Here is a 21,086-nt window from a genome sequence, read left to right on the forward strand (position 1 = left end):
TAGGGTTTGACAATGTGATTTGTAACCATATTTGGCGCGAGTGAACTGTATCTCCATTCTCCATCCCATTTCACGCGCTATTCTGGATCTTCCTAACCGGAGCTCTGCAACTAAGGAATAAAAAAAAATTGAATCTGGGTTTTCACAAGAAGTGACTAACAAGTTGGTTTCCAAAACGGAGTCCGATCAAGTGAAATAAGGGATTCAAAATTAGAATATCAGAGTTTCAAATAAAGATTAACACAAAAATCAATCAACAAAACAAACTTATTATGATAATTGAAGGAAAAATGGGTTTTCACATACCATATTCAGTCTGGCTCTTTCTCACGAATCAGGTATATGAAGAAACTGAATGAAGGGAGATTTAGGTTTGACAATGTAGCTTGTAACCCCTGTTAAGATTGTTGAATATTTTTCAAAATTGTATTATGAACCCCCATCAAAGTTAATATATTTTTTTTAAATTTATTTCATCTCTCTATTTATGAAATATCATTTTTATCCTCCTTGTCATCCATTTTAATTTTTAACAGCTCCGACCTCCAACACCAACAGTCGGGGTGAGGGTATATTTATAGTTTTGAAGTTGTGGAGGCTGTGGTTACGCTTTTCAGTTTTAGGGTTGTATATGGTAAAGACCCTTTTTTGAAAGACGATAAAGGAACGTTCTCTCACGATTATTAACTATGAACCATTGAAGTCCAAAGAAAGTGATGGTTTTCAGATGAATTGATTTGGCTCTCTCATCGATTTCCAATTCATTACATTAAATGAATTAATAGTTTATAAAATGAGCATTCTTTCGTTCTGCCACTAGCCACAATGATTAAATCTTTATTTAGTACACTACTACTCAAGTTTTTCAAGTATCTTTCTATACTCGAAAACATAAAACAACTATGAAATATCAATGTGAATGCTATGCTTACTCATGATCTTATTACCGTCTAACTAATAGTTAAACACAGCATAGTACGGTACTATATGTAATTTTAACAAAAGTGAGTAAGACGGTTAGTAAGTTCGTGAGAAAGATACATATTCATACACGATTCACCACACATAAGAAACAAAATTGTGGTCTTGAAAGATTTGCATGACGACATTACAACGGTACTCCAAAGTATAAAATCTAAATATGTTCTTTAAAGATGAAAAACATACATCATGCATCAAAATTGATTTAATTACACTTAACTTCCTCTGGGGTAAAAAGGCTATTTATTTTAATTTCTCAGGACGCGTGCGTGTGGTTGCTTCAAAAATGTCAACAGCTGAAAGGATGCAGATTATGTTTTAACAAGAAGTCCACAGTACCTTTGATGGGGGAAACAAAGTTTGGACCGTGAGGATCTTCCAGAGATTTTTGTGCTTTTAGACCTTTTCGGTATAAGATACGCAGGCTCGCGAGGACGGTAACCCAAATAGACTCAGAGCTCTAAGTCGTTGGAAGTACTCCCCCAACGCAAGCAAGCCTCGCCTGCTTGGCGAGTTGTTAGGATACGAGACATCTGCTGTAGCGTCGTATCCTGGCAAGATGGTCAACCTATTTAGACAAGAAGTAGAAGAAATGCAAATTCGACTCACTAGAAAGTTTCTCCATTTAATCAGATGTGCTGATAAAGACTAATTGACAGATCAGAAAATGGATTACTGAAAGATATTGAAAGTACAGATAGCATGCAATAGAAACATTAGCTATTCTTACCTGGTTCCAAAGACGACTAGAGCTTCCAACTTCTCCATTGCATAGATATCCGTGGGATGTAATCTCTTTCTACTAGTTGACCAACATACAGTTTCAGCAAGAGTTGATTGCAATTTCTCCATGCCTTGACAGAGCATCTTCCGTTTCCTGACATGACTGCTTTAGGTTACTAACTTCTATATATTGAATCGGTCAAGGTTGCAAGATGAAGAACAAAGACCTGTTATCAATGTCAGTTTATGAATCAGCGTTATTCCGTGTGGTGAAAGACCTTAGATTGCGAAAGAGCAATTTTTACATATATATATAAATTACTGATGTGTCCAAAACTATGGTTACACCATTATTATACATAATACCTTCAATGGAGCAAATTATTTCACTTATTAATAAAATGAAATATGAATAACCTTAAGAAGCTCAGAAGGGCAAAATTCTCCAATCCAAAAGAAAACGTTCAGTTGCTGTCTTCCACATGCCGGACATTACATAGAAAACATCGGCTTTTGCAGCATAGATTTCATGCGGAAAAGTTCAAAATAGTGGCTCATGCCACCCTGCACCAGTATGTGAAGCTCTATATCACTAATATGGGCCTGCAAAGCAGACCCCAGTTCACAAGTTTACCTATTTTGCTCTTCAACCCAGTGTCCTACTCCTATAAAAAAAAAAAAAAAAAAAAAAAAAAAAAAAAAAAAAAAAAAATAATCATATACAAAATTAGCCACAACTCATGGGTCAAATCAGGGGCGGATTCAGCCCCTTGAGGGTAGGCTTGGATTTGAAAAAAAAATTATAGTGTACAAGCCATAAAAATTGTTAATTAACATATACACTCAACGAGAATGTTAGTCTTACAAAGACAAATACAAATGGGGCATACAAAGACAATCCTCACCCTTGATCTTCATGATTTCTCTCTCTCCTCTCTCTTTTCTCTTTTATGTTTTTTTTTTTTTTTTTTTTTCGCTTTGTAGGCTTCTTTGTATAAGTCTTTGTAAGGATGACTTATTCTCACCTAGATTTTAAAAAATAACAATTATTATACATACTGTATTCTACGCTTACAAAAAAACTTGTTATATATATATATAATATTTCTAAGCCCACATCATATTAAAAGTTTAAAACTTTCTCAGTGTTTTTTACACAACTTTACCTGTATTTTATGATTTTATCCCTAATTCTTTACTCTCCTTTCTCTTTCTCATGTTATTCGCTCTTAAAATTTTTAAGACTGAAATTGTAAATTTTCACTACCAAGGTGTCATAATTAGCTCCGTTTTTTATTTATCGATTTAGGTATGTGTATTGTTCATTTCAATTTAGTTTATTTAAGGATTGAATCATTTTTTTTTTCTTTTTGAGTTTTTTTATTCTAATTTGAAAGAAAAAATATATTAATCTTGTGAGTTTATTTTGTATTTTCTGTCTAAGATGAATCTGCTTTCTCAAATTAAAACCTTAACTATATTTAAAGGATATTCTTCATCATTCACCTACCACTTTCTTACATTTTAAACGTTACCGTTTAGTTTTCAAAATTATTAAAAAAATTTGAGTTACTATCTATGTTTATACTAAAAAAATTTCCCCTCTTTTATTAATTTATTTAAAGTCAACGTAATGTTGACTTGATTTAAGTTTTGGTTGACTTTAGCTTAATTAGGCTATGTTTGATCAACGCTATAAAAATTTATATTATAATCTTTGAAAGCCAAAAATAAAAATATTAAAGAATTTTTTATTCAAGGTTTACTCAACACTTTTACTCAAAATTTTGCTTTTCATAGATTTATTCAAGTAAGAAAATTTGTGTTATTGTATATTTTTTTTTTCAGTTCTTAATATTGTATTATTTTTTTTTATTTAGGTTTGGTGATTTTTTAAAGTTTTTACTAGTTATTTGGCAAATAATGGCGGAGCCGCGAGGCCCCTTTGGACAAATTCTGGATCCGCCACTGGGTCAATAGTCAATTGTGAGAATCTGCCCTGAATAAAGTGAAGTCAAAGGCAGCGTGTAGTACATTAAGTTATGTGCCAATTCTTGGCTTTGTGCAGATATAGACTATTTTTATAAATTCTGAATCAATCATGGGAATAGGATCAATTTGAAAATAGTTGTAATTCAAGAAGGCCAGAAAACAACAGATAGTTCAAAAGTCCTAGCGAACTAATACAAAAACAATAACACTACAGACACTGAAAAAGTTACACCGAAATTCTGTACCGGCCTACGTGTAATGCACATCTGAATATTTTTACAATTTTTTTCTAGTGAACGGCCCTCCATCAATTTAGACGCCATTCACTCACATGGATGCCCGTCCATATTATATGGACGGTGTCCATATACAAGGGACGGGCGTCCCCGTCCATAAATAAAATACAATAAAAAAATTTGTAAAACATTATGGATGGCCGTTCATAGGTGTGGACGGCCGTCCTAATTTTGGACGGGCGTCCGCAAATACGGGACGCCCGTCCAACTTAATTTGTTTTAAAAATAAAATAAAAAAATTGGACGCCCGTCCAATAATTGTAGATGGGTGTCCCTTAGTTTGGACGGACATCCATAGTCCATTTGTATGGACGGTAGTCCACACTAAAGGGACGGCCGTCCGTTATTCTTTCTCTCTTTCTATTCTATTCATTCTTCTTCTTCTTGTTTTGTTTGAGTTTCATTGTTGAAACTATTTACATTTGCAGATTTTAGGACTAGTGTTAATGGCTTTGGGATCATTGGTGCAATTATTCATGGGGTTTCAGTTCCTGTTTCTTTATATTTCAGGAAGATGATCATATTATTGGATTGGCTTATCTTGCCCCCAGAATAGCTTCTCACAAAGCGAAGGTATCCAAAATTCTTCAAATATGTAAATACTTCATCTTTAACTTTCTAACTTATTCTTCAGACAACCCCAGCTGTGTATTTTCCCTTTTCTATTCCGTCTTTGAAAATTTAAAATTCATCCAATCTCTTCCATCTTTACTATCTCAACAACACTACTCCTTAACTCAGTCACAATGCAACCCAAGAAGTGGAGAAGAAATCACAAGACACAATTGGAAGAGTTTCTCAGCTGGCTGGAACTTAGGAAAGATGAAGAGGGAGCACACCTTCAGGTTCTACTCATAATAGTGGGGGACATGGGCCGCATGCTTCATCCAAGCTGCATGGCGCCCCTATTCCAATAGAAAGAAAATGGAACATTTACGAAGGAAGAGAAGAAGCAGAATTTTTTTTTTTTTTTTTTTTAAGTATGGACGGGCATCCATTACAAATGGACATGGACGCTCGTTCAAAAGTAATGGACGGCCGTCCATAACAGATGGACGGCCGTCCCCATATTTATAAATTTTTTTATTATTTTTATTTATGGACGGGCGTCCTTAAATGGGGACGCCCGTCCCTTGTATTGGACGCCCGTCCATATAATATGGACGGCGTCCATGTGAGTGAACGGCCGTCCAAATTTGATGGACGGCCGTTCACTAGAAAAAAATTATAAAAATATCAGATGGCATTACACGTAAGCCGATTATATTTCGGTGCAAAAATCCGGTGTCCGTAATTATGATACAACACCACCTTCATTGCATTAATACATGAACACTTTTTAGGAGCGTATATTCAAAAGTTTCAGCCAATTAGGCAAACATAAAGCAACAATATTTCAGAGAAGAAACAAGGATCAAAGACTAAGAAGCAGAACAAGAGTTTGTGGTCTGCAGAAATAGAAGATGCAAAACATGTACAATAGCTTATCAGTATTCATATAAATTAAGATCAGAGAGAAACAATCAAACTTACCTTGTCAGCAGTTTTACTGCTCTTGTTCTTACTTGTTGTGTTGATTTGTACAAGCATCAGCCATCATTTTACCCTTGGAGGGACATGGTGAAATAAAAGGGATCCTATCAACTTGTTCCGATCTACAATAACATTGGACTTAGATCACCTTTTCTGTAAGAAGATTTCAACCTCCAAGTCTCACTCAGAGAGTCCACGGTCTTTTAAGAAATCATATTCAATACTTTACAAACAAAGTAACACGTTTTCAGCGTGACTAAAGGAAAGGAAAACAATTGCCATAATTTTTGAGATTAGCAATAGCCAGACAGCTGCATGCGTCTATACAGGAGCCTGGCCTTGTAATTGGTAAAGGTATCCCGCACGGCCTCATTAGAACTTCACTCCGATCGTATAGGTATGTTACTATTTGAAATAGCCCACAAAACGCTTGGTCATAATATCTGTTCCATTATATCTCTCTTTTTCAAAAAAAAAAAAAAAATTATCTATCACAATATCACTACATGTATATAATGCTATAAGCTATTAAAAAAATATGGAACAGACGCGTGACATGAACCATGAAGATGAAGCTAAAGAAATTACAAACTTACTGTACAATTTTTTTTTTTTTTTTGTTTCTTTCTGGATCCAGGCCACCCGGCTTCTTATATTGGCGACACGAACAGTAGAACTCATATAGGGCCCAGAGTCAAGAGATTTATCTTGCTATATCTGAACCCCAAGTTAAAAAACTGGGCCTCGATTAGTAGACCTAATGGCGTGAAGGCCTAGTCCACAAAGCAGGGAACAAATGTTACGTGTCATATTGAGGTTAAACAAAGGGTAGTTTTGTCAAGATAAAAAAGGGGGACGTGTTATTTGTTATGTACAGATTACAGATTTACAGTAGAGTCCGTGCTGCGAATCTACTGTCAGACTCTGCGTCCTTGACGGACCTCACGCTGCGCCTCGGTAATTTTCAGCAGAAATACAAAGAGTCAAAGCAAAAGACAAAAGATAATGTTATAGACACCAGACATACACGGCGGAGCAGTGACACAGACGGCGTATATACGCCACGTGTCTCTACGGTGGTTGGATCACGAGGCAAATCAAACAAGCGATTAGGTCTCAGTAGGGAGCCAAAGATTCTCACTTAGATTTTAATAAATAAATAAATTGAATTGAATGTTTTGAGTCCACTTACCTTATAGAAGAACAAACCATGTTTAAGATAATTACTAGTTACCAGCATATGCGTAGAGGCCATAAAACAAATACAAGGCTTGAAAATATATTTAATCCAACTTACTGTAACTGTTATATTGGTCGCTTGTACATTTCTGAATGCGGGGACCAGCTATCTAAAATTTCATATTGTTAATACAGGAGAGATCAGAGGTGAGATTGAAACTAGAACCCAGTTAAAGAAAGGAGTCTGGAGGATGATTAATTGAAACTGATTAGAAGCCTGGGAAAGAAAATCCAGAGAATTTTAGAATGACATCCATCACAATATATCCACATGCTAAGCTAAAAGCTTATCATTAGAATGCGCACCGGAGATCAAGCCAGACTGAAATGATCCCTGTAAATTTGGCAATTCTGAACAAAGCAGGTCGCATTGTCTTCCATTGTTGGCCAGCATGAACTTCCTTCATTACTTGGTTAGCTCCTCCTGCAGAGTAATAATCCTGTTAACCCTTGCCCATAAAGAACATCTCCTTCTAAGATGAAGGGTTTGGCGTGTTTTTGCAGATTTTTTCTTTCCTTTCAGTCATCTGGGAGGGCTGCAAATTGACCAGCATCAGAAAGAGGCAATTCCACAATTCAGGAATTGAATGAGTAATTCATAAAAAGAATAGCTATTTATGATAAATGCAATTTGTGTGATTAAGGCTACCTCAATGGGCTCTTTATCCTTGTCAGAGGAAAAATTATCAAATGTCTAGCATTCCCTCACCCTTTTTTTATTTGAAAGAAAAAAGAAGGCTATGCCTTCACCATAAGAATGCTTAATATTTAGCAATAATAGCACTTCAAATGGTAGAGCATAGGGCATGGCTTGGATTCACCCAAATATAAGTAAAGCGAAACATGACAAACCTCCAAGTTTCACTAAAGTCTAGCTCGCTCTTTTAGGATCCGAAAGCCTATGTCAGCTCTATTCAGTAAACAAATACGGACAACTGTAAATACAATGAATATTTACATCAATTATAACAATACAAACAATAATAGCGTAGCTTTAAGAAAGGAACCTAAAACTTTTAAGAGCTAGTGGAACACCTTTAGCATATGCTACTACCCTTGATGATAGCTTGATATAATCTTCTGTTGGACACTTTTCTCCAAAGTATGACCTTATAACCCTTTCATCTCGTGTATGTGATCCACTGTTTTGAGTACATGTTAATCCCTTGCCGTGATGATTATTCGACTTTTTGAATCCAAGTAGTCAAACACTCCCATTAGACATTCTATTTGTTCTGATTGTGTCACATCATCAAACACAAGGAGAACTTTCTTGCGGCCAAGTCGTTTTCTTGTTAAGGTGAACACAATATTGGGATGTATATGCCCAAAATGAGCATAATTAAGTCTTTGGCACATGTCATTTAGTCCCCCACTTCTGTGATTGTTCTCCAATGTTCTCAACGAAGTAGGAAGCTTCAAACTGTCTAGAGATTTTGTTGAATACAGCATCTTACCTACACCACCAATGCCCAAAATTCCTAGCTTGCAAACACTAGCCATACATAAAAATTTTCAATCCGTTCAGTTGTTGAATCTAGTCTAACTAGGTTTTTGGTGTGAATTACCGAGGAATCATCATTCAATCTCTTCAAAATACCTTCAACAATATCCTTTACAAGTAATGACATAATTTTAACTCATAGAACTGAATTCCAATGATGATGTTACTTGTTAATAAGTGATCAAAGCGAAGGGTATTGCTTGTTCCATCCTAGGATATGAAACATTTATGGCTACAGAGTATTAAAGTACCTCTCTTTTCTCTTTCTCTTATATGTTCATTGACTAAGCGTTCTAAAAATATAAGGTTGGCATTATAAAGAACTGTCATCACATGAATTAATGAATGTTAGAATATTTTCTTATTCTAAAAAAAATAAATAAATAAATAAATAAAGACAATATTTCAATTTTCAGTGCACCAAATTTTGGATTCAAACATAATTGATGATCACTTTACATATCCTTAATAATATATTCATTAGTTTGAAGGAATTCTCTATCACAATGCAAAAAATACTTGTGATACTCAATGGGATCTGTCAACTGATCATGAATATCAGTGCTCAAATTCAAACGAAACGAAAATATTGTTCTTGGAAAAATGAATTAATCAGGAATTAGCTATGGAACAACACGATATTTAGACAAAAGTGGAATAACCTAGGTTAGCCTCATCTTGAAAAGAACTTTATACATAGACTATGGTTATAAAAATATAATCTCAAAATTATTTAAGGTAAAATATGTATCACGTAAAAGTTAAAAATTACAAGATTCTCACTAAACTTGATATTTTTTTCATGTCTCTCTTTCTCTCTCTCTCTAAACTCTCTCCAAACCCTTAATGGCAAAGAAGTTATCACTCATTTTAACTTCAAAAAGATGCATACACTTGACATAAACAAACATACATTTTGATACAAAATCATCTTTTCATCTAAAACAAAATCACAGTGTAAATGTTTTCAAAAGCAGATTAATAAAGTTAATCGTAAACAAAGATGTTGAAAAGAAAAACACCAAAAAAAAACTTACCACTGAAAGTAAAATTACTACATAAAAGACATTGATAACAAATTAACAGTTACCTAATGACTTTTGACTCAAAGCCAGATATGTTGCCTGCTTCCTTCAAAGCAGTCCTCCATCTCTGCAACGTCTCTGAATCATCCATAAAACGGTCTTTAAGCTGAGCAAATCCTTCCCCAAAAGTGCCATTTTGTTTCCTTACATATGATGGATCTGCGTTATAGAAGACCAGCATTACAATCTGATATTTCTTGTTCTTGCATTCAAGAACCTTTTCAGGTTCTTGAGACAACATCTAAAAGAAGCATACCCTTTAGAGAAAAAAAACGATAACTGAAATCTTCGACTGAAACTTATTTCTACTCAAATCCATACAATTGATCCTTAGCATCCATTAATCGTTCTTTAAAAAATCAGTTTGCCAACACCCTGGAACCATATCCCACCCACTAGCAGCCCATCATAATTCATACTGGATCAGTTTCAGTGGAACCGATATTAAAAACAGCAAAAGTCAATCAAAATAAATAAAGAATTAATTGATTGAAGGTAATAATAGTAAAATGGGTTTTACATACCGAGTATTCACCCTGCTCTTTCTCACAGATTAGGCATGTGAAAAAATTAAATAAATGGAGATTCATGGCTTGATAATGGGTTTTACATACCGAGCAGTTCCTCNTGAATACACTTGACATAAACAAACATACATTTTGATAAAAAATCATCTTTTCATCTAAAACAAAATCACAGTGTACATGTTTTCAAAAGCAGATTAATAAAGTTAATCGTAAGCAAAGATGTTGAAAAGAAAAACACAAAAAAGAAAAATAAAACTTACAGCTGAAAGTAAAATTACTACATAAAAGACATTGATAACAAATTAACAGTTACCTAACGACTTTTGAATCAAAGCCAGATATGTTGCCTGCTTCCTTCAAAGTAGTCCTCCATCTCTGCAACGTCTGTGAATCATCCATAAAACAGTCTTTAAGCTGAGCAAATCCTTCCCTAAAAGTGCCATTTTGTTTCCTTACATATGATGGATCTATGTTATAGAAGACTAGCATTACAATCTGACAGTTCTTGTTCTTGCTTTCAAGAACCTTTTCAGGTTCTTGAGACAACATCTAAAAGAAGCATACCCTTTAGAGAAAAAAAAAACGATAACCGAAATCTTTGAATGTGTTCAATTGCATTCAAAAGAGATGGAGAAATTTGTTCTCCTATGATCAATTCATCATCAATGAAAGTTTTAATCTTTTTCTACAACGCTTCGTATAGAGTGCTGGTAAAGTTATTAAGGGTGTCCTTGACTTGTAGACTAAGGAAAACTTCATACTCTAGTAGTAGTGGAAACTAAGACACTTCAAATTAACAAAACATAGAGGGTTAAACTAAAACACATAATAGAGTAATTTACTTTATGTTACACTATATCTATGTCTTTGCATTGATTGCTGCTTATTTCTACTCAAATCCATACAATTGATCCTTAAAATCCATCAATCGTTCTTTTAAAAAATCAATTTGCCACCACCCTGGAACCATATCCCACCCACTAGCAGCCCATCATAATTCATACTGGGTCAGTTTCAGTGGAACCAATATTAGCAACAGCAAAAATCAATCAAAAATAAATAAAGAAATAATTGATTGAAGGCAATAATAGTGTCATGCTTGAAAAAATTAGGCTAACGTGGCGCCCAGCCAGCGCGAGTGATCAAACCTCGNAATCCTAACTATGCCACGTCATCTTCTCTAAATTATAAAATATTTGATGAACAGTTTCAAGGCCATTTTCTTAAATGCATACTTGGGGGGACCGGGCAGCTAAATTTTCTCCATAATCTGTGCTACTTTAGTCATATTCAATAGAAAACAAATACCCAAATAGTAGCAACTAACAAGATTAGAAAGAGCAATCAACATCATTTCACTGCCTAGAAAACCAAACATCACCAACATTAGATAGTAACTATATATGTTGAACCACAACACATAAAGCATCCAGCAGTAAACGATTATATAGCAGTAGCCTTGATCTAACATATCTAATTAAATAGTTCAGCAACATAATCTGAATTATGGGGAAGAAAATCTAGAGATTTTCAGAATGACATCCATCACACAATGTGTCCACAGGCCAAGCTAAAAGGTTATCATTAATGTGTGCACCAGAGACCAAGCAAGACGAAAACAAACTCTCTAAATTTTGCAATTCTGAACAAAGCAGTGTTATTGTCTTCCATTGCTGGTCAGTTTGAACTTCTTTCATTACTTGGTTACCTTCCTCCTACAAGTGAGTAATGATCATGTTAAACCTATCCCATAAAGAATATCTCCTTATATGATGAACAGAGGAAACTTTCTTCTGCTGTAGAATAACCCATCCCAAATTTAGAAACTCCCACCCCCTGAGTGTCATGACTTGATATAGTAATTAATTCTTGAGTACATGTGACAATTTTTCCATGTCTGGTGCTATAAAACTGATTTGAGGAAAATAAACCCATGGCTGCTGCAAATTAACTCAGCTCCCTCTTGAATACTATGAATCAGTTTCAGATTGAATTTGAACAAATTATAGTGAATTAGTCTGATCACATATATGTTTTACTTTTCTTGCTTGCTTTAATTTCTATTTGATTGTAAGACTAATTTATTAAAAATTATACATGATTGATTATTGTGGTCAACTATAAAAATATTTAACTCCCCACTTCTATGTATAAATATATGCAGGCTCTAAGGAAGGAAGAAGCATTTGCAATTGATAGCTAATACTAACAAGCAATGAAGAAAAGAACGGCCATCATTGGAGCTGGTATTAGTGGTCTTCTTGCCTGTAAGTACATTTTGTCCAAAGGTTTCCATCCAACTGTTTTTGAGTCATAAAGTTGCATTGGGGGAGTATGGACAACAAAGCTACAAACTCCAAAATCTTCTCTAATTTTCCATGACCCTCTTTAGTCATAAATGTTTAAGTAATGCATGGTGTAATTGTTTGATTGTTGTTCATGTTTTAATTTTGGCATGATCTGCTTGGGTTAATTTGAGCTACTTGATTTTTTGTCGTTGGATTTTGGCCTTATTTGTTTCGGTAGACAGCAGTTGTGCATGATAGATTTGTTTGTGTTTTTACTTGTTTTTGTTCTCTATCTTAATTTTTATATGTTATAGCTATATTTCTAATTTCTGATCATCTTTTTGTTTTGTTATTGAAAACCATGGTGTATCCCTTTGTCTGTTTACACTTTTTCAGAAATCAGAATGGTGAAGCATGGAGGAGGAAATTGTCAAAGATGTAACTCAACAAATACAATTGAAGATTTATGTAACATTTAGGAGCTGTAACATAAGCATCTTGGAAATTGCTTCTGTTTTTTTATATATCGTCCTTGTAAACATATTTCGCTCTACTAAATACATAGTTTCTGTTTATTTGTAACTCAAAAAGAATTTCATTACAAATTATGTTCTTTTGTATGAATGATTTCTTTTAAATAATGAAGAATTTCAACTACAAACTAGCAATTTTATTCTGCCACTTTCTTTGTATATATTCACTTAAAAATTTGCTACCAAAACAGGGACAAATTGGTCATTTGTTGTGTCTCATTTTTTAAAAACTCATAGAGACAAACTAGTCATTTCACTAGCTTATAATAACTTGATGTCATAATCATAATTCACCATAATGATGTAGGTATTTACGTAATTGAGTTGACTAAAATTAATAAAAAACTAAGATTTAAACTTCAAAAAAATGAATAATAACTAATGGGCCTGAGCCCTAAAGTCCATACGAACTTCTGTAAACCTATTTCTTTTTTGTGATTTTAATCCCTCTCTGCAAAATCAATAACCCCATGTCTCATTTCTTCTCTACCAACTCATCACTACTGCAAACCACTAAGCGACACCACCCCAAAATGAACCCCAACCAACCCACACTCCCCCGGGGCCCCGGCGGCGGTAAACTGAACCTTTTCCTTTTTTGTTCCTTCTTTGTTTTTTAAATTACTATTCTCGTTTTTATAGACTAAAAGTTAATTATCTATTATCCCTCTCTTTCTCTGTCTACAAAATTCAAAACTCTCTAACGGATGCATTTCCCTCTTTTCTCCTCTTCTTGTCTCCAATGCCCTAAATCTCAACAATCTTCGCCCAAATTAACAAACCCTACTGTCTCTTCTCTCTCTTTAGTTTATTGATCGAAATGAAGCACTTCATGCAGCCAAGAAACACAATCTTGAGGGAAGTGAGTCGCCATCTCCAAACCCTAATTCAAAATTAAAGTCAATGCGAAACCAAAAATCTTCCAAGATTAAGAGTCCGCTGCCCTTACGCCCGCCCAATCCACTCAAGCGCAAACTCGCCATTGATACACTTCTCGAGAACATAATGGTTGGGGTCCCCAACTCGGGTGTTCAAGTGATTGTTTCAATTTTCTCTTTTCAGTGGTTATTTGATATTATCTTTTTTAAATTTTGACAGAATTTGGGGAAAAAGTGACTCAAGCTTGAGAAAATGTAAATTTTAAAGTTTTGTTTAGCTTCTGTTTTGTTACTGAGGGGACAAGTGAGAAATTGTTGAGTTTCTTTTTGTTCTATATTAGAAGAGAGTGAGAAATTGGAAATTTGCGTACATGGTTAACAGTAAAAGGATAATCAGGTAATATATTGCTGATATTCTTGAATGTTGTTAAGTAGCTTTACTGCCCAACTGTATACAGATTAGATTCTAATGTCTCTAGTTTGGATAGTGTAGATTAGGTGATAGTCCGAATGCGACCTGTAAATAAGGTAGAGGAAGAAGGGAAGATGATAGTACAGAAAGTTGGCAATGATGCTTTGGAAATCAATGGACAGACATTCACATTTGATTCAGTTTCTGACATTGATTGACATTGATTCGACACAGGTATTATCTTTTTTCTACTTGACTATTTGCATTATTACCATAAGGTGCTCAAATATAGGTTTGTTTTGCAGTTGGATGTTTTCCAGCTTGTTGGACTCCCTCTCATTGAAAATTGTTTAGCTGGATTTAACAGTTCAGTGGTTGCCTATGGGTAGGTACCTTTTATCTTGCTTTTGATTCCTCTAATCTCATATTTTATTTTACATGTAATTGTGCCATTAGCTTTCTTCATATATCTGAAAAATTGATTACACCAGACAGGGGAGTGGAAAGACTTATATACCATGTGGGGACTAGCTAACGCCTTGCTGGAAGAAAACTTATCAATTGATCAACAAGGCTTAACTCCCCGTATTTTTGAGTGACTCTTTTCCCACATAAATGAGGTGAGGTTCAAGTTTTTCAGGATTCAACTTGTCGAGGTATTAATCCTTTGCATTTTCATGATATTAACCCCTTGTACTCTCTTTGTAGAAACAAATCAAGCATGCTGAAAAGAAGCTAAATTTAATGGTACTATTACTGATCAAAAATTACACGAACACTTCTAAAGATCTCTCTAACTTGAGATCTTTAAAAGTGTGCATGTAAATTAAATGGTATCATTCTAATTTAATGAAGCCCTCACTATTCGAACTGAGTCGAACTATTATCAACTAAGAACTTAATGAAGCCCTCACTATTCGAACTGAGTGGAAGCAATTCAGAGGGCATCATTATATAACCGTATCCTATGATTACATGATCTGAATCTGATTCAATAACCACATTGGCTCGAAAATGACTACAGAGTGAGCCCAAAAATCAGCTTCTCGTTAACAAAAATGTTAAGTCAAACTTCGAAAGCATTGCTGCTCCACCTTTGTGTGTGTGGAGATGATAAAACGGCACACGCAGCGAAACCAATTAAGTTATCATTGAGGCAACCTGGTGGAAGCTTTATAAAATTTTCACTACTTATAAAGTTAAACTAGTCTGAAATTTCTCTTAATTAATTTATTTTCCTTTGTCTAACAAATTTTTCAAAACCTAATTCCTAATGACAAGTGTTGAGGAGTATTTTTGGGCTGGGACAGATGGCTTATTGTAGTTGGTCAGGAGGGAAATTGTGCTATGATGAGAGTAAGAATAGAATAAAAAGAAAGGAGAGAAAGAGAACTGTTTTATCGAGAAAATTATACAAAATATAGTTCATAAATTGTTAGTTGCTTTTTGATAAATTGTTGCTCCTCGTTTTCATTTGTGGTTGGGTGGGATTGAATACTGACATAATCTTTTCAATTTTTCTTTTATTTATTGCAAAGATAATAGGAAAAAAAGATAAGTAGACATGAAAAATATTTTAATTTTAAAGAAATTATTAAATGAAGATTTGACAAATAAATATCACACTAAATAAATAAAATTTAATTCAATGTTTGAGTCCACTTACTGTAGCCTTTTTACATACAATCATCATTAGAGCCATTTATAGATTTCAATCTCTAGTCTCTGTCCACTCTTGCATCTGTTCACAAATCATTACCTTTGGCGTACAACAATTTGACTCCACACTTTTTCAACTTGCCCGGAGGAAAAGGATCATCAAGTGAGAAGAAGTTAACAAAACCTTCGCTATTCGAACTGAGTGTAAGCAATTCAGACAAAATTATGAACTCGAATCCTATGCTTACATAATCAAAATCTGATTTTAAAACATAATTGTGTGAATATTCATTATAGAGTGCCATGTCCCGGAAAATGGGCTTCTTGTCAACAAAAAGATCAAATGTAGGTGCGACAGCATTGGATCTCAAATATCCATTCGGGAATGGAGATGATACAACGCACAAAGCGAAACCGATTACGTTATCATTGAGGCAACCCGTTGGAAGCTTTATAAAACTTTCACTACTTATAAAGTCAAACCAATCTGAAATTTCGCTTCCAGGGTAAAATATGGTACCACGTACATAGGAACCATGTAAATGGCGTTGTACCTCTAACATGTCGGATTCTCTTTCCTGTATCAAGAAGATCATCAAATTGCAATATCCCTTTGATATATATGTACAAATGGAGAGAGACATAATATGGGTGTGATTGTACCGGATAAAACGAGTGGGTGTAAACAAAGATTTGAGAGTAAGCATTACACAATCTCCAAAGCTGTTATCTGGGAAAAAGAAAATATATTCTCTATTTTTATACTAACTATGGAACTTGAACCGGTCAAGGGACAGTCTAGTTTTAAAAACATTGGGCACTACAAGAGTAAGGGTAGGACTATTTGCAGTCAATAAAGTATTCTTGACTGTCATTTGTTAAGCACACACATCGTTAAAAGTACAATATAAAAAAAATCAGTATATTGGTGTTTAATAATTTTTAGTAAAATTTAATAAAAAAATCACTTTTAATATTATATTATGTGTGAACTGCTTTAATAATTAAAAATTAATAAAATAAATCAATAAAAATCTCTTATTGTGTATTTGATTTGACTACAGTTAATCAATAAATCATCTCTTGAGAAATCGATAGCTTAATATTAGAAAACTATTTTTTTAAAAGAAAAAAAAATTAATATCATATGAAAAGAGAGAAAGTGAGAGAGAGAGAGACTTACCTTACTGTGAAACCATGTAACTGCATCACTCTGAATATTGAGTAGAGCCTTTGCATGTAATTTCAGTTTGTAACAATTGTTGAAGTTAACAGTCACCCAATCCCACATACCTTTGACACGAGTTGGTACACTTGATAATTCTTCAAGTGAAATGCAGCCGCATGCTTCTAGAGATGTTAACTTGTGTGGAAGCTCCGGTAAGGATTTAAGTCTCTGGCAATCGGATAAATCAAGCCATGTCAATTCAGAGAGATCTTTAATAGTCCCTGGAAGACTCTCAAAATTGTTTCTTCCTATCGATAATTCTTCCAGACAACGTAATTGGCCGATATTGCTGGTTAACTCTTTGATAGAAGAGTGAGATAGATCTAGCTCCACCAGTTTGTTCAAGAAAGATGAATCATGCGGTAGCAAACTCAGTGGATTCTCAATCGTACATCTCGCCAAAGAGAGTCTCTCAAGGTTGTTCAAACAAGCTATAGACGGTGGTACTTCTCTTACAGAAATTCCCTCGAGTTTAAGTTCCACCAGTGCTGTTAAATTTCCCAAGCCTTCAGGCAATCTGTCAAGTTTTGAACTATCTGAAAGAGAAAGATATTCAAGAGATTTACACCCGCGAATACTCTCAGGGAGATTCTTAAGCTCCGAACAGTTCTCAAGACTCAAAAATCTTAGTCTAGATAGATGCTCTAGTGATGGCAATTCTTCAATTGCAGCTCCATCTAAGTCCAACTCTTCTACTGCACAAGGGATATATGAAATTGATTTCAAATTTGAGCAATCAGAGAGAATAACTTCCCGAAGAGATCTACACTGCGGGCTGATTGAAAGCATGTCCATGTTTTTGCATCCTCGTAGATTCAAGACAACAAGATTATCAAGATTGTGGATAGAAGAGAAAATGTTATGCAGATTTCCACAACCTTTCAGAATCAAGCTCTCAAGATTTGGAATAAGTGAGAGATCTGGCATTCTGCATAGATGCTTGGAGTCACTGAGGTCAATATGTTTCAAATTAACAAGATTCTGTTCCTGTAACAAAAAAGAAAAATTAAATGAATTNTTACAAGATTTTCATGATCACTCAGTATCTTTCATCTCTCCACTCTTTCTTTCAACTTCAAATTATTGGCTCTCGTTTTCTTTTTTTCTTTTTTCTTTCCAAGTAGATCAAAAAGACCTTTAATTTTTCGCCTAGGACCATCTCCTCAGTCTAAAACAATAATCTAACTTAGATATAATTAACAAAATATTATATAGTTCAATCAATGATTAGTGCTAAATTAATTAAAACGAAGAATCCAATCTATGAATTTAATAATATGATTATGCACAGTTTGATCACTTTTTTGTAATTATATTTTCAATCAATAATATTGTCGTTGTTTCTTCTAAGAAAACAAGTCAAATGAAAAACAAAAAATGAGAAGAAAGTAAAAGTATTATGCATACAAAAGAGATAATAATAGCTATTAACAGTTACCTAATGACATTTGAATCAAAGCCGGATAGATTGGCAGCTTTTTTCAGAGCAACCCTCCATCTCTGCAACATTTCCTGCCCACCCTTAAACCGCTCTTCATGCTTAGCAAATGCATCCTGAAAAGTCCCACTCTGACTCCTGACATCTGAGGGATCTATATTATAGAAGACTGGCATTACAATCTGACCAGACTTGTCCATACATTCAAGAATCTTTTCAAGTTCTTCAAGGCACCATCTCGAAGAAGCATACCCTTCCGAGAAAATGATCAATGAAATCTTTGACTGCTCAATTGCATTCAAAAGAGATGGAGAAATTGGATCCCCTCTTTCAAGCTCTTCGTCATCCTTGAATGCATTGATCTGTTTTTGACACAAGGCAGCATACAGATGGGAAGTAAAATTATAGCGGGTATCCGCACCTCTGAAACTAAGGAAAACATCGTACTTTTCTTGAGGAGAAGCGGAAGAAGAAGCAACAGCCATTAAGTTACAGTGATGAGAATTACTTGACGTTAACAAAAACATAAAGAGCTAAACCAGGACATCATATAATAGAGTCTTTGCAGCAATGTCTAAGCATTCAACTTATCTCCTTTCCTAGAAGATGCCTTTTTTCTTTTTCTTTTTTGACTAGACTCATAATTGCAACCCCAACAAACAAACAAGTAATAAGCAATTAATATCTTTTTCTTTTTTACTTGACTCAGAAATGCAGTCTGAATGAGCAATTAATGGGCTGTTTCTCTGCATTTTCCCTGGAAGATGCTTGCCTTTTTCTTATTTTTCCTGACTCATTGGGCCGTGAACATTGGGTGTGATTGTGACACTAATTTAATATAAAAAATTTATGAAATATAGTGGGAATAGTTGGTTTGCAAAGTAAAAAAGTGATCAATAGTTAAACGAATTTCCTCCACACCTATTTTTAGTAAATTTCCTTTAAGTAAAGTGATGGAAAAGTGTGTTCCTCCTTCTACTTTTGCCCTAAAAGTCTTTCTTTTATATTTAGCACCTTATTAAATAAACTGATTCAATTTCTTTGAATGGGCATGTCTCTTGTTCTATGTTCCAATGCCCATATTTTGTGCTTTTTTAGTGATTCATCCCTAAAAACCCATATCAGTTAGCCTTAAATAAAACCTATTTTAACAAACTCTACTCTACTTAAGAACATAACAGAACAAAACACTCTTATAATGATATAATGGTATGTTACAAACTTACAATAGTATTAAAGAGCAATCAACATTATTTAACTACCCAAAAAACCAGACATCTCCTACATTAACATACTTGCAGCCTTCATCCAACATACATAATTAAACTATATTCCGACAAGATAATTAATCTGATTTTCGGAAAGAAAATCTAAAGAAATTTAAAAAATGACAACCACTGGGTTGTATCTCATAAACACCCTAATTGGGTTAAATACAATTATATAGGTTATTTTAACCTACTCCACTATTTAAATTATTTTAATCCCTTATATTTGATCATTTAACTAAATATCTCCTACAATAAAAGTTTATAAATTAACAAAAACACTTTTATCCACCCGATCGACTTCCGACAACCGGCCACCACCATCGGATGGTGGCTGTTAGTCCCCAAATGGTGCACGACTAGTAGTGGCAACGNCTAGATTGCCCACTATTTGCTGTTAACTTTGTCTCAGTAATCATCAAATTGAGATGGAGCTCAACATTTTCAAACATGAAATCAAAAATTTAGAAACTGGGTTTTCACTAGAAGTGATGTAACTAAGTGGGTTTCGAAAATGGAGTGGGAATAAGTGAAAGATATTAACCAACTTTTTCTTGGAAGATGCGTTATTGCCTTTGTAACTTTTTGACTTGACTCTGAAATGCAATCTCAATGAGCAATTAATGGGCTGTTTATCAGCATTTTCCCTGGAAGATGCTTGCCTTTTTCTTATTTTTCCTGTCTCATTGGGCCGTGAACATTGGGCAATGGGTGTGATTGTGACACTAATTTAATATAAAAAATTTATGAAATATAGTGGGAATAGTTGGTTTGCAAAGTAAAAAAGTGATCAACAGTTAAACGAATTTCCTTCACACCTATTTTTAGTAAATTTCCTTTAAGCAAAGTGATGGAAAAGTATGTTCCTCCTTCTACTTTTGCCCTAAAAGTCTTTCCTTTATATTTAGCACCTTATTAAATAAACTGATTCAATTTCTTTGAATGGGCATGTCTCTTGTTCTATGTTCCAATGCCCATATTTTGTGCTTTTTTAGTGATTCATCCCTAAAAACCCATATCAATTAGGCCTTAAATAAAACCTACTTTAACAAACTATACTCTACTTAAGAACATAACAGAACAAAACACTCTTATAATGATATAATGGTATGTTACAAACTTACAATAGTATTAAAGAGCAATCAACATTATTTAACTACCCAAAAAACTAGACATCTCCTACATTAACATACTTGCAGCCTTCATCCAACATACATAATTAAACTATATTCCGACAAGATAATTAATCTGATTTTCAGGAAAGAAAATCTAAAGAAATTTAAAAAATGACAACCAATGGGTTGTATCTCATAAACACCCTAATTGGGTTAAATACAATTATATAGGTTATTTTAACCAACTTTACTATTTAAATTATTTTTACCGTTAATTTAACTAAATATCTCCTACAATAAAAGTTTATAAATTAACAAAAACACTTTCATCCACCCGATCGACTTCTGACAACCGGCCACCACCGTCGGATGGTGGCTGTTAGTCCC

General features: G+C 34.2%; 2 protein-coding genes and 1 pseudogene across 2 annotated transcripts; all 3 read right to left on the reverse strand.

Moving 5' to 3' along the window:
• Positions 1-1,292: 1,292 nt before the first annotated feature.
• Positions 1,293-8,267, reverse strand: LOC116139120 (annotated as a pseudogene).
• A 7,329-nt stretch (positions 8,268-15,596) lies between these two features.
• Positions 15,597-17,862, reverse strand: LOC116139156 (disease resistance protein RPP2B-like). Its single transcript, XM_031424826.1, has 2 exons — positions 16,834-17,862; positions 15,597-16,228 (listed from the first exon to the last, which is right to left on the reverse strand). The coding sequence occupies exons 1-2, from the start codon at positions 17,803-17,805 to the stop codon at positions 15,737-15,739; spliced, it is 1,464 nt and encodes a 487-aa protein (XP_031280686.1). The 5' UTR covers positions 17,806-17,862; the 3' UTR covers positions 15,597-15,736.
• A 450-nt stretch (positions 17,863-18,312) lies between these two features.
• LOC116139122 (TMV resistance protein N-like) lies at positions 18,313-18,863 on the reverse strand. The gene has a single exon (XM_031424793.1). The coding sequence runs from the start codon at positions 18,841-18,843 to the stop codon at positions 18,313-18,315; it is 531 nt and encodes a 176-aa protein (XP_031280653.1). The 5' UTR covers positions 18,844-18,863.
• Between the last annotated feature and the right edge of the window lie 2,223 nt (positions 18,864-21,086).

The sequence above is a fragment of the Pistacia vera genome, unplaced genomic scaffold, assembly GCF_008641045.1.
Source record: "Pistacia vera cultivar Batoury unplaced genomic scaffold, PisVer_v2 Contig347, whole genome shotgun sequence".
Taxonomy (NCBI): domain Eukaryota; kingdom Viridiplantae; phylum Streptophyta; class Magnoliopsida; order Sapindales; family Anacardiaceae; genus Pistacia; species Pistacia vera.

Coding starts and splice junctions, on each gene's coding strand:
- LOC116139156 (XM_031424826.1), bottom strand. CDS start 17,805: ATGCCAGATCTCTCACTTATTCCAAATCTTGAGAGCTTGATTCTGAAA. Junction 16,229..16,833: donor TTACATGGTTTCACAGTAAG/GTAAGTCTCTCT, acceptor TTCTTGATACAG/GAAAGAGAATCCGACATGTT.
- LOC116139122 (XM_031424793.1), bottom strand. CDS start 18,843: ATGTTTTTGTTAACGTCAAGTAATTCTCATCACTGTAACTTAATGGCT.